This window comes from Prionailurus viverrinus, chromosome D2, assembly GCF_022837055.1.
Source record: "Prionailurus viverrinus isolate Anna chromosome D2, UM_Priviv_1.0, whole genome shotgun sequence".
NCBI lineage: Eukaryota > Metazoa > Chordata > Mammalia > Carnivora > Felidae > Prionailurus > Prionailurus viverrinus.
The window spans coordinates 17,825,777-17,839,979 of record NC_062571.1 but is presented as its reverse complement, the minus strand read 5'-3'; the positions used below and the strand labels follow the sequence as shown (position 1 = coordinate 17,839,979).

The 14,203-nt window shown below is 53.8% G+C and overlaps 1 protein-coding gene across 2 annotated transcripts in view; it reads right to left on the bottom strand.

Moving 5' to 3' along the window:
* Positions 1-6,101: 6,101 nt before the first annotated feature.
* Positions 6,102-14,203, bottom strand: part of PGBD5 (piggyBac transposable element derived 5) — a 108,807-nt gene continuing 100,705 nt past the window's right edge. The window contains exons 5-8 of one of the 2 annotated variants that reach the window (XM_047825711.1): positions 11,691-11,888; positions 9,514-9,619; positions 7,848-8,063; positions 6,102-7,058 (exon numbers count right to left, since the gene is read on the bottom strand). In XM_047825711.1, the coding sequence (XP_047681667.1) occupies positions 7,868-8,063; positions 9,514-9,619; positions 11,691-11,888 (500 nt within the window). In that variant the 3' untranslated portion in view covers positions 6,102-7,058; positions 7,848-7,867. Of the gene's footprint in view, positions 7,059-7,501; positions 8,064-9,513; positions 9,620-11,690; positions 11,889-14,203 lie in introns of those variants that run through there. The other variant, XM_047825710.1, reaches the window with a different exon arrangement.

Here is a 14,203-nt window from a genome sequence, read left to right as displayed (position 1 = left end):
CTCTGCCCCTCTCCCGCTCCCGCTCTCTCTCCCTGCCTCTCTCAAAAATTAAGACGTTGCCAAGTATGTGCGGTGAGGATGTTTTAATTCGGATTTTAAGTTGACAAGCACACGCTTCTCCAAATCTTTCCATTCTTCTGTGATGTGTCAAACGAAGACTGGAAACCGGGATCTGACATTTCGTCCCTCATAAATATTTCCTGTGTTCACGACGAGCCCCATCTTGTGGCCTTGTAGGATATCGCCACCAAAGCCAAAGTCACGGCCCCTGTGTTTTGTTGATGCCTCCACGCCTACCACCTCCCATTTTCCCTCGTTCACAAGGACCTAACTTCTGAGAAACTTCACCCCCGTTTCATGCGTCCAATTCTAGAACCTTCTGGAAAGGGGGAGGAGAATGACAGGCTGTGGTGAAGGCAGCAGCTGACAAGTGGCAGGCCGCACAATCCGGCCTCTGATGGGTAGAGACCCTTTGTTCCCACTTGCCCCCACCCCCCAACATGAACAATGGGAGGGGGAGACTGAGGAGGCCCCCACGGGAACCCCTCTGACTTTCCCCAGGATTAGCAGCAGAGTTGAGAAGGCTCAGGTGTCCAGACATGCCTGAGGCCCCCGGGGCCCCCTTATCTGCCAACACTCTTTTCCTTTGGGAGCGTCCCTAGGGTGGGCTCGCCAGGCTTTGCCCAACCTCTTCTATTAGTCTGGCAACAGATCCCATGATGCTTTTCACGAATTTCCTTCACCACACCCTCCCTCCCCCAGAAGAAACCACCAGAGAGAAGCAAATGCAATGTATTTTTTAAAAACTTTTTTCAATGTTTTTATTTATTTTCGAGACAGAGACAGAGCATGAGCAGGGGAGGGGCGGAGAGAGAGGGAGGCGCAGAATCCGAAGCAGGCTCCAGGCTCCGAGGTGTCAGCACAGAGCCCGACGTGGGGCTCGAACTTACGGACCTGAGCGGAAGTCGGACGCTCCACCCACTGAGCCACCCAGGCGCCCCGCAAATGCAATATATTTGATTGTATTTCAAAGTTGCTGACTGTAGACAAACTGAAGAAAAATCACATGAGAAGTCTGAATTACACTGTATATATATATATATATGCACATGTATGTATGTATGTATATGCCATACTTCACATTTTAGAACGCAGAAATTAGCTCATGGCATACAAAATTTGTAAAAATGTATTGCAAGCATGTCTTAGTGTGAAATCAAAGTCTTGACAAAAGGGTAGGCTTTATCTTCACAAAAGGGATGGGGACGTAGTTGTGTGACGTCCCCTGAGGGCTACATATGTGCAGTTCACGAGATTACAAATTTCCTCCTAAAGATTCCTTTTTTAAAACTTTAATGTTTATTATTTGAGAGACGGAGCATGAGTGGGGGAGGGGCAGAGAGAGAGGGAGACCCAGAATCCGAAGCAGGCTCCAGGCTCTGAGCTGTTAGCAAAAGGGCAGGGCACGGGGCTCGAACCCACAGACCGCGAGATTATGACCTGAGCCGAAGTCTGCTGCTTAGCTGACGGAGCCATCCAGGCGCCCCCCTCCTAAAGATTCTTAACTGAAAACTGTAAAGAAAAGCAAAGTAATGGAATGGTGCAAAGGCATTTTCAAATAAAATGGCAATCTTCCCAGATTCTTTGGCAGGGGTTTCCCTGTTGCTGATGGCTGGTGCCCTTGAACTTGGGGTCAGTGGGGACCCCCCCCCCATCTGAGGAAGAGGAAGAAGGTGAGCGGCTGGGAGCTGGCTGCCGGCATCCTCTGGAGAGAGGCAGTCGTCTTTGTAATTTTGTTCTTCTTCATCCCAAATCACCTCTCCCCAGGAGCCCAGGAGTCAGGGCTTCGATTCATGGCTATTTTCCGCTCCTCCTCAGTTAAGATGACAGCTGCCAGCAGGGGTGTCCCGCTCCAGCCCACAGCCCGGAGTTAAGGCCACCTCCCGCCCACAGGATGCCCTCCGGGACCTTCCTGTGTTGCGAGCTGCCCCTGGCTGGAGACATCCGGGAACTGACAGAGCGTTCCCTGCTTTCTGGGGTGTCCTGTCCCAATGTTGGGCAGCTCTACGCATTGGAAATTGCTTTCCCCACTGAGCGGAAGCCTGGTGACGTGCACCACATGGAGAAGGGGACTAGGCAGTCCAGAGACAAATGTCACGTTCCCTCCTGAGTCAGTGCTTCACCAACCAAGCTAATCGCCCTGTTTTCCCAACCGCCCCTCTTACCATTTGGTTTCTATGTGGACCCACTGTCCTAGCCTCCGGGACCCCCTCACTGGTCAAAGTCTCTTCTTGTAGGATGGTGGGCAGGACTAGACTCACGGCTTGACGGGGACAGGAACTAAAACAGCATTTGTCCCACTTTGGACACTGTACTTCTATTGATAAGCACTGATAAGCATTGATGAGGGGACACACTTTAAAAAGCCACAATAGACTATGTATGGCATTAATGACTCCAAAATGCCTCACTAATAATAATAAAAAAAAATCCCACAATCCCACCACTCCAGATCTTAAATTTATACCTAAAAAATGAATACGACTGTTCTGTTCTTTCTAATCTATTGAAATAATAGAAACCACATCTCCTTCTTCATTCTTTTGTTCACTCCTTCTATATTCTATCGCGGGGAGGCAGCTCTCAAGTATGAAACTAGATGCCTTTTTTTTTTTTTTTTTTTTTTTTTGGTATCAATTTAACTAAAAAAACCCAAGCAGTTCAACTCATTTCTCCCAACCCCCTTCCCCTACCTCTGGCAACTACCAATCTGTTCTCTATGAACTTAGTTTTCTATATGCTGTATATATATTTTTTTCTGGATTCCACATGTAGGAGAGATCGTACAATATCTGTTTTTCTCTGACTCAGTTCACTTAGCATTAATTTCCTCGAGGTCCATCCATGTTGTCACAAATGGAAGGGTTTCATTCTTCTTAAATGTTAAATAATGTAATATTCCATTGCACATACATATATATATGTATGTGCAATGGAATATTATTTATATATATACATGTATATATATATGTGTATATATACATATATATACACACACACATATATATGTATACACACACACACATACACACATCTTTATCCATTCATTCACTGATGGACACTTAGGTTGCTTCTACGTCTTGGCTATCATAAATAATGCCGCAATGAACATGAGGCTGCACATACCTTTTCAAATTAGCGTTTTCATTTTCTTTGGATAAACACCCGGAAGTAGAATTGCCAGGGGCGCCTGGGTGGCTCAGTCGGTTAAGCGTCCAACTTCGACTCGGGTCGTGATCTCGCGGTTTGGGAGTTCAAGCCCCGCGTCGGGCTCTGTGCTGAGAGCCCAGAGCTTGGAGCCTGGAGCCTGCTTCGGATTCTGTGTCTCCCTCTCTCTCTCTGACCCTCCCCCACTCACACTCTGTATCTCTCTCTCTCTCTTTCAAAAATAAACATTAAAAAAGAATTACATTTTAAAAAGGATTGCTAGATCATCTGGTAATTCTTTTTTTTTTTTTTTCTTAACTAATCTCTAGGCCCAAGGCGGGGCTTGAACTCATGACCCTGAGATCAAGAGTCACATGCTCTACTGATTGAACCAGCCAGGCACACCTGGTAGTATTATTTTTAATTTTTTGAGGAATAGACGCATTTTTAAAAGGACGGCCAGGGCTAGTGAAAAAGCTAATTAAAGTAGCTAAAATCTCATCTTCCCAGTGAATGTTTTTTTCTAGCGCTGCTTTTGCTAAAGTTGTGGCTCTTTCCTAGTGGAGGAGTGTGGGACATTAGAAGTTAACTGGGGGCAAGCAAACCCTCACACCAGCTGTCAGGTTGGAGAAAGAGGTCAGTATCCTATTTCCTTGGAGAAAATTAGAACCAAGTATAAGCCACAGGGGGAATGGAAGGAATAAAAATTTTGTAGCTGCAGATTGGTACTTAGGAGATGAGAAACTTTCTTTTCGCTTGGCTAGGACTTCTTGTAGGACCCCTTTTGACTAGTTGCTCACGTGTGGTGCAGCACGTTCCAGAAACACTGAGGTCGAATTGGCTCTCAGGGCCAGTGTTTTCCAGAGAAGCTTACGCATAATTGGCTTGCATGGCAAATAGGCAATTTTTGGTCAGATATGGTCTGGCTTCAGCCTCTTCAGAGGATGCGATTCTGTCTTTTCTAGAATCTGCCAAGCCAGGTGCATCTGGTGCCCGCCGGGGTCAAGTGCCCCACATTTCAGAGGGGGCATGGGTGGGTCTGCCTGCCTCCCTCACTGCCTGGTGCTGAGGCTGGGTTCCCTGAGGAACCCAGAACCCAGGACAATGGCGGTGGCAGTGCACGGCCACACACGATGAGCCAGAGCCTTCCAGGCTCCTGGCGACTGCGAACTTCTTCTCTGGCACAGCTGTAGAGTTCATTCGATTCTGGTGGCCGGGCCTTGTCTAATGGAGTCAATAAACTGAATGTCCTTGTCCAGAATGATCCAGACACCAAAGTTTTCCTATGTAACTCATTTGAGGTTGTTTTTTCTTTTTAATTTATTTTGAGAGACCAACAGAGACTAAGTGGGGGCAGGCCAGAAGGAGAGAGAGAGAGAGAAAGAGAAAATCCCAAACAGGCTATGTGCTGTCAGCATGGAGCCCGACATGGGGCTTGAACCCACAAACTGTGAGATCACGACCCAAGGCAAAACCAGGAGTCGGATGCTTAACCGACTGAGCCACCCCAATAACCCACTTGAGTTCTGAAATACGACCTTAGTATTATAATGTTCCATTGACTACAGTCAGACCTTGTTCAAACTTGAGGCTTTTTAGGAAGCAGAGTGTGGGGACAAGAGACAATGTGAATGAAACAGAGAAACCGGGAAGGAAGGCAGCAAATACAAACAGAAACTCACCCACGTTCAGTTCCCTGAAGGATTACCTTACCCGATTCTAACTACAGCCGCAGCCCTGGGACTGCGGCTCAAACCACGTGAAGCTCAGTGCATTTGGCCTAACAGAGCTTTGCTCTGGAGAAGCTTCTAGGTATTTGTTGTTTTATTCTCCGTAAGGGTCGGGATGCTCCTTGTTCTGATTTTCTTTTTCAGACTCTGTAGCAAAGACATCCCACAGCGGTGGCTGGCCTCGGGATGCCACCTGCTGGCCGCCACCCCCCCCCCCCCCCCCCCCCCGCCGTGGTGAGAAGCACTTATTGGGCCCTCCCCAGACCCCAGCAGTGGCCAGCTACTAAATGAGCCAATTCAGGGGCAACCAGTCTCTCCGACCCTTGGAAATACTGGAGCCAGGTGGATTTGAACTGGAGCAATTCTCCAAGGCGCTCAGACTCACATCTGCAGGACGAGGTCCTACAGGCTTTCCTAATCAGTACTCTAGGTCCCTCTGTCCTCCTTCCGGAAGAACAGAAACTCGTCCCAGCGTTGCAGGGGCTCCAAGAGACCCCCGGCGGAACTGCCGTCTGCTTCAAGCACGTATCTGAAAACAGGTGGTTACCGTTTAAAAACCAGAGCGCTAAACTGGTGTTAAGTCCCCTCTAATTACTCGGTAACACAAAGCCACCCACCGGCCTGCCGCAAGAGCGTCTCTCTGGGTTAATGCGGACGACCACAGAAACCGGGAGAAGGGAGGAGGCATCCCCCATCTGGAAGGCAGGTGGGAGTTTTCTTCAATGGCACAGGCACCCAAGATACAGCTTGACTCACAGGACCAGGGTATTGATATCTGTTTCTCTAAGTCAAGACTTAACTGAATTTCTTTTTTAAACTGCTCAGGGGCGTACGATACTAAAAACAGTTTAAGATCATGCACACTAGCTCACACACCAAGAAGTCTTAAAAGAGTAGCCCGTGGTTTTGTCCCTGATCTTTTATTTTTTTTAGTAAGCATACGCGACACCCAGCGTGGGGCTCGAACTCACGACCCCACGATCAAGAGCCGCGTGCTCTACCCACGAAGCCAGCCAGGCGCTCCTTGTCCCTGACCATGTAAACAAACTCGCATATTCGCAAAGGATCAGCATCTAAATAGACTTTTATTTTCTCTTTTACTTATTTGGACAGAAAAGAAACTTCATCAGCTTTCATTAGAGTCTCCCTAAGTGTTGGAAACACATTAAACTCAGAAATAGTGGACCTTGTAGAAAAGCATCACAAATTAAAAATATATTTCTCCATGTGGTAAAAGTGCTTTCAATCCAATTAAAGGACACGGCGAAGGTGTTTGGAAACACAATTTAAAATTTGGCCTACAATCCGTGGCGTCGAATTCAAACCACAGGGCGAGGGGGATCATCACGAACGCAGGCTGCAGGAATGGCGTGGAGTTCAGGAGCATGCGGCCAGCAACACGTTTAATTAACTGAGTGTGAACAAGGAAAAACGTCCCAAAGCCTGAGTAGAATAGATTTTGCATTTGGTTAAAAAAAAAAAAAAAAAAAAAATGAGGGGCTACGTAAACCAGGCTGGAGGGGGATCGTGTAACTCCAGGAATCGCTCGTTTCTTGTCTGCAGGGGACGGTCAGACCAGGGGATCACCCTGGCCCAGGTCTCCCCCGGAGACACGCGGACCTGGGCGCAGGAGCCCCAGATGCCAGCGGCCTTGGCATGTACTTCTCGCGGTCCTATGGGGAGATCGCCCCCAACAAAGCTGGTCACCCGGTCACCTTCCTGGGTTTGCCCGTGCCAGCCGCGGGGCTCTGGGGCAATGGGGTCAGAGGGCACACCCAGCCAGGTGACCACACACGGGGCGCGAGAATTGGCCAGTGTCACCCCCAGACGTGTTGGCGTGCGTTGCAGCAATGCCTCGTGTTTTCCCAAACAAGTAATTCTGCAGACGATCAGGTCTACGGCAACGCTTAAGGCCCCCAGGGCCCCCCGTGCTCCTTGGTGGAGTAGAAGCACGTCCGTTCTGGGAGCAAGCTGCCCTTTCCGGTCCTGGCACGGTCACGGGGCCCAGAATACCGAACTGTGACCACGCAAACAGCCACGGCTGGGGCGAAGGGAGGGGGCGGAAAAGAAGGGGGACATTTTCCTTTGACAGAAGATCTTAAGCAACGGTAAGAAAATAACCTGGAGATATATTGAAAAATAAAAAACAGCATCACACGTCACTGCGATTCCGTTGGCATTTTCCCTCTCTCCCCCGTCCACCAGCCAGGGAGATGAAATGAGTTAGGAACGCCTCGTCCTTGACTCAGAACGGGCAATCGCTGCCCCATTTCATCCCTGCGTGTCAATGGCACCCAGTTTGCGTCCCTTGTTCCAGGAGGCCCGTTCCAAGCCGCCTGCGTGAGGCAGGTGCGGGGCGACGCTCGGGTCTCCTGCCCACACCGGCACGGCCTTAGCGGTGCACAGCCCCACCTCTGCTTGCCTTGGTCGCCGTCGGACACGGCAGGAAACTGAACCGCGTCACAAACGTCTTTACGTCTTTACAGAGCAGGCATTTCTAGCGGGACGTGCTACGGCTCATCCCATCCCTGGCGCCTCCGGCGGCAACAGCCTTCCCAGGGCCCCTGTACCGAGCTGAGCTCCACGGGTGTCACGAGGAGGCAGCGCCCCGCTGGGCCAATGCCACGGACAGCGCGCCCGCCGGCACGTGGAGTCTGGGTGCGGCGCCCGCCCGGCACCGGGTGGGTGGCCGCTTCTGGAGGGAGGACATGCTCTTCTTCGAATGGGAACCGGGACGGGCAGCCGTCCTCTGACCAGGCCCACCCTGGTCCCCGTGGAAGCCGTGGGCACCCCTCCGGGCTGGGGACACCCCCGGGGAGGGGGGTGGGGGGGGCACCCGCAGGGCTCTGGCTGGGCAGGTCAGAATGGCCCACTCCCTCCCTCCTCCGGCCTCCCGGACCTGGTCCTCACTTAGGCCTGGCCGCCTGGCATCAGTGGGCTGGGGAGGCTTCCTCCAGACCCAGCAGCTCCCTCACCAGTCTCTCGCCGAACTGCGCCCGGCTGTACCTCTTCACATGGTAGGCGTCTGACATCTTGTACAGGATGTAGGCGTTATTGATCGCGATGCTGATGGCGAACCAGAACACCTGTTGCCAGGTCTTGTTTGGTTTATGAGAAATGAAATACCTGCGGGGGCGGAGGAGTAAGAAAGGCTCAGCCGGATGGTTCGTGGGCGCCCGGGTCAGGGGAGATGTTCCCCAAAAGGCCCCATCACGGTCAGGGCCGCCGCAGGGGGGCCGCGGGGGTAGGAACCGGGCCGGGGGGTCAGCTCTCACTGCAGCTTAGTCACGGTCAGCTTCACTTAAGACAAAGAAGATGAAGACAATTCCTAGCAGAGGATTAGGTGCGGCGGGAGGAAGCCACCAGAAGAGATGCCGAACCCGGGAGCCCGGCCTCCAATGGCTCAGAAGCTCCAAGGGAAGAGGGTCTGAGGGGCTTCCCTCTTTGCTAAGGGACCCTCTCGGCTGCCGTGTCCCGTGCATCCTGAACTGCTTCCGTTCCCCAAGGTCAAGTACACCCTCAGCTGCAGGCCCCTGCGATGCGTCCCCTTCCTCCCGAGGGCACGTCTCCTGGCCACCCCCGCCTTCCCTTCGGATCCAGGATGGATGTCACGTCAGGGAGGCCTCGGCCCCGAGACGGAGGATGGTGTCCCTCCAGGGCCAAGAGCCGGCTTACGACTCAGGCCCACACCGTGTCTTCCCATCTGCACGTTTGTCTCTGCCCCGCCCCCCCAGACGTGCCTGAGGGTCAGCATCCCCCGCCACGGCCGGCGCAGAGCGGACCCAACGCGCCTGCGATACAAATGCAGATTTCTCTGTAATAACCTCATGGACTCAGCAGGTTCTGAGCAGAGCACGCGGTAAACATTTGTTCAATGACTCCCGGTGGCGTGGGGCTGCCTTTCGAACCTGGGCTGAGTTTCCCAGGGGCCACCGGGTCCTCGGTTTTCTCTGCCACGGAGAAGCCCAGCACGTTACCCTCCAAGTGGGCGGAGTAAGCGCCTGCCTGCCTTTTGGGGGTTCCTCCAGCCTCGTTCTAGGCTGGGAGGCTCAACCCAACCAATTTCAGAGTCCCGCTCAGGTTCACCAGCCATCACTCCCGAGCTCCTGTCACCGCGCCGTGGGTGACGCATCCTGTCTATGCTACGTGTGTGCTTCAGACGAGGCCACCCCCGGAGCAGGTGCCCAGAGGTGAAACAGCTCAGTAACCTGGGCTGGAGAACACGGAACCCAGCCGTGTGGACACCGGGGGGCTGGTGCTGCGTGGTCCGTGGGTGCCGGGGTGGGGGAGGAGAGTGGTCGGGGCAGGGGACAGAGGGAGCAGGCTCTGCGCTGAGTGCTGAGAGATGGCAAGCCCCGGGTGAGCGGAGGGAAGGGCGTCCAGGGGCAAGGGTGACAGGGAAGGAGGCAGGGCGCCCAGAAGTGAGGGGGCTGTGCGGGTGAGCCTGGAAGACCAGGACGGGGCTCAGGATTTTGTCTCACAGGGGCTACATCTGTCCACTCGGACACCGGGGCACTGCTGACCACCCACCAATCTCCAGGCCGTGCCGGTGAGCCCCGCGGCTGCCTCCACTTACTTGCTGTACTTGTCGTCGTATTTGCAGATGTAGCTAAGGTGAGCAGCGAACGCCTCCACGGCCAAGGGGCAGGGGATCTCCCCAGTCTTCCTCTTGATGATCACTCCTGCGGAGAACAGAGACGATAAACCCCCCGTCGGACAAATGTGCGTCTCCCCACCCTGCCTGGCTATCCTGACATAAAACAGGGAGTGGAGGGGGTGCCTGGGTGGCCCAGTCGGTTGAGCGTCCGACTTCGGCTCAGGTCGTGACCTTGTGGTTCACAAGTTCGAGCCCCGCATCGGGCTCTGTGCTGACCGCTCAGAGCCTGGAGCCTGTTTCGGATTCTGTGTCTCCCTCTCTCGCTCTCTCTGCCCCTCCCCTGCTCGCGCTCTGTCTCTCTCTCTCTCTCTGCCCCCTGCCCCTTCCCCGCTTGTGTCCGCCTTCTCTTCTAAATAAGCAAACACGAAAACAAATACTCTAAGATGTAAAAAGATTTCCTGTGGCCACCCAGCTGCCACTCTCCACGCCGCCTCCCTGCCTCCTGGCGCCTCCTGCCTGTGGCACCCAGGCTGGGAGCTCACCCGTGGGGCTCTGTCTGCTCCAGGGCGGGCCTGTCTCACAGGTGCCCATGCCATCCACCTGGGAAGCTTCCAGAGGTGCTGCGGGAGGGGCCGGGGCCACGCCAAAGGCATACGACCTGGGCTTTTTAAGGGTGTCTCAGAACGGGGACTTTGTGATTTATAACCGAATACTTTAGAAACGGAAACTATAACTGAAGGAAACACAAACAGTAAGTTTTAGCATACTTAAAAATCAACCCTACCAATTTTCTCTTCTTCCCCATCAAATATCCTCCTTGCTGGTTCCCTTGACGATGGATTTAAGCCTCCCAACCTTTTTTTTTTTTTTTTTTTAAATTTTTTTTTTTTTAACGTTTATTTATTTTTGGGACAGAGAGAGACAGAGCATGAATGGGGGAGGGGCAGAGAGAGAGGGAGACACAGAATTGGAAACAGCCTCCAGGCTCTGAGCCATCAGCCCAGAGCCTGACGCGGGGCTCGAACTCACGGACCACAAGATCGTGACCTGGCTGAAGCCGGACGCTTAACCGACTGCGCCACCCAGGCGCCCCAAGCCTCCCAACCTTTGAGATTGGGGTTTTTAAGGCCCTGTCCTCTTAAATCCTATCGCAAACTTTGCAACTTGTCACGCATAACTTGGAGGGAGGTGGCTCCTATGCCCTATTCTCGAACATTCTCCCTGTGAGAGCCCTTGTCCAATCACCAGAGTGTGGAAGTCCAATTCAAACTCGCTCTTTGGCTTGCAAGGTCAATTTCAAACATCTCCCCCGAGTGCCCTTGACACAGTGATACAGTGACGGGCGGCGTTCCATACCTCCTTAACCCCGAGTCCCGTGGGTTTGGGTCCCTAGACTGTCATCTCCACTGAAATGTAACAGAGCCTAGGTGTGTGTGCGGGGTGAGGGGTGGGAATAGACGAACAGACATTAATTAAGCACACACACACACACACACACACACACGAGACACACATTCACATACACCACACGTGCACACCGATCACACACACAGACACCCCTCCAACACAACCGAGCGCCCCGCAGCGTTCCTGCAGCAGGAAAGGGGAAACATGTCTTGATACAGACAACTATAGGGGATTTGCAAGTACACGACGTGACGGGACAATTTCGGTGAGGCGCCCTCTGTCATCTGATTTCCCCTGTCAGTGGCTTAAAGAGGTGGGGGCTGTAGTTACTTTAACTGCAGACACCTTATGGATTTTAGACCCCGAGGAAAATTGATGACAGAATCACCTGACCACCCCCAAATCCTAGTGGTTCATCTCGGAGGAAGACGCCGAACCAATAAAAAAACAGCTGATGTTTTCCCCTCCCGTCAGGACAGATCCTCGATGCCGAGGTGACCACGTGAGTGCTGGCCACGTACAGCACTCTGAGCGACCACAGACAACCCTGGCGGCCTGTGGACCCCACCCTGGTCGCTTCCTGCTTCTCTCGGCCGCCGACAAGCAACGGGGAGCTGGTGTCGCCTCCCCCACCACCAGTCAGGTGCAGTGGCGCCGAGTCCCCGGCCCAGAAGCTCACAGTGATGGGGTCACCTGACACCTGAGCTGCACAAACCTCCCTTCCCCCCCAGCCCCCCCTGCGGGCCCACCTTGCTGCACGGGCGAGTAGGCATTGGTCAGGAAGCGGAAGGGCCCTTTGTTGTACCAGCAGATCAGAGACATGTTCCCCTTCATCTTGATGCGGTGCTGGCCCCGGGCCGGGGGGGTGGCCGGGTTGCTCAGCATGGACGGGGGCAGGCCGGTGCAGTCACTCTTCCTGGGGCTGAGCAGGCCACAGCAGTAGATCTCTGCGGGGGAGACGGACACAAAACCGCGTCCACACGGTCAGGGAGGCCCCACGCACGCCGGTGGAAAGGACGGGCCTGCCCTGTTCTGGGGCTGATGCTTGGGGGATGAGCCCTCTAGACGTCCCTGCAGGGGAGACCCCTGAAGTCTGGGGACTTCTATCCCAGAGGTGCTCTGTCCCAGTACTTCTATAAGAACGTTCAAGATTACATGTGAGACCGGGTGCCTGGGTGGCTCCATTGGTTAAGCGTCTGACTTTGGCTCAGGTCATGATCTCACGGTTCATGAGTTCGAGCCCCGCACTGGGCTCCGTGCTGACAGCTCGGAGCCTGGAGCCTGCTTCAGATCCTCTGTCCCGTCCTCTCTCTATGCCTCCCCCTCCCTCAAAAAATAAAAAAATAAGCATTTAAGATTTTACATGAGACCATCGCAGTGAATCAGCGAGTCTCTTCAGAGCGCTGGCTATGTGCCAGGCTCAGGGCTGAGCATGTGCACCTGTCCTCCCATCTGCTCATGTGCTTCTGGAAACTTCTGCACTCTGAGGGAGGAGCAGCTACTGGGTGGCCACTAATGCACAGACGGTCCCACGGAGGCAGGAGGGATTGTGAACGGAGGTCAACGTGGACAAGGAGGCTTTGCTAAATTCCGTCCTGGGCTCAAAGCCCTTCCTGGCCCTCCCCACCCTCTGGCCTGCCCCAGTGAGCGGGCCAGGTGGCCATGGAGAGCCACGGCTTCTCCCTGCAGCCAGCATCCTCAGTCTGGATGCCTGGAGGGGACGTGAAGCGGCACTTTTGACTGAAGTCGCTGGGGAAAGTCTCATCCGGGGGTCTCCCGTCACAGACTGAAGTTCCCTGAAGGCGGACGCGGTATCATCAATAACTCGAAACATTCTATGACCTTGTGCGCGCGCATCTCCGGCCCGCCCTGGGCGCGGGGGGCGGAGGGGAACGGGAGGAACTACCCGGGTCCCACTGCCTAATGAGCACCAGTGGGTGCACTGGAAGAGCCACTGGGTGGCATGATGGAGCCTTACTGCTCAGAAGCAGAGGGCTGCTGGCCGCTCGCACCTCTGTAGCTCGAACTCCAGCTACCCCTCCCCTCGTCTTAATATTTAAGAAGAAGGAACTGTTTTTAAAACAGCAGGGAGCCTTAGATGAACAAGGAGAAAGGATGTTTTAAATTCTCCATCCGAGGCTCCGTGCACACAATCAGCCAAAAACAGCAGGTGCAATTTTTCTAAGAGGGGAAGGAGAAAACCCAAACAGCATCCAAGTCTCCTGAATCTGCCCCTTTATGAAAATAGCGTTTATTATATCAGTGTCTTCTTCTGGCTGTTTTACAAAGCAGACTCTGTCCACGGAGGGACGGCCAGACTCACAGCTACGATGCCCTTCTTCAATCCTGGCTGCCCGTGAGAATGTCCTGGAGGGCACCAGCCCAGCCCAGGGCAGCCTGGGGGAGGGGAGGGCACGCACCACCAGTGTGGGGACAATGGAGAACCACCAGCCCAGCATCTCATCATCACAGTGGAGCCACGCAAGAAGCGCACAGGAGCTCCAGAAGCTTCCAAAAAACAGGCAATGAAATCTTTGCTCGTTCTCGGGAAAAGCTAAATCCCACGTGTAATTATTTTCTTCCCAGTAGAAGATTCTCTTCCGTCCTTTCCCTAATTCCCTGAGCTGGGGAGCGTCCTTTTCTTTCCAGAATCACAGGCCAGCATGGCCAGCTGTCAGGGCAGCAGCACTGATGGCCTGTGACAGTCCTTGGGCACCCGCACTCTGACACCAGCACCACCAGGACAACATCCCACCTGACTGCACCACCTGACTCTTGGTCTAGGTGACGGGAGCATATACCGTGTGATGCCAGGTGGCCCCAACAGCACGCAAATGCTATCTGGGCGGTTCTAGGAACCCCAGGGCTCACGGCCCTGCACCCACAGTTGGACTTGAATGAGTGGGCGAGTGGGGATGGCAGCCTTGGCTCTCGCCACCTGCTCTAACACAGGAACCCCTCGTTCTTCCGAGGGCTTCGGTTAGCGCGCGTCAGGGTCCATTTTCTCCAATCTTACTTCCAAGGCCCCTCTTCGCGTGGTCGGATCTCTCCACCCTGACTTCTCCCAGCCATTAAGCACGGAGCCCTGTTGGGCACTGGACTTTGCAGATGAGTCAGACGCAGCCAGGGCCAGCAGAGCACCCAGTCTAGGGCTGCTTCCTTGCCGCAGTGGCTGAGGTCAAGGTCAGAAGCTGTTGGCTCTCCATTACTTGAGAGGGTTTTGTTTTAAGGCCGGATGTCTGATCTGTTGCTAAGCAATCGG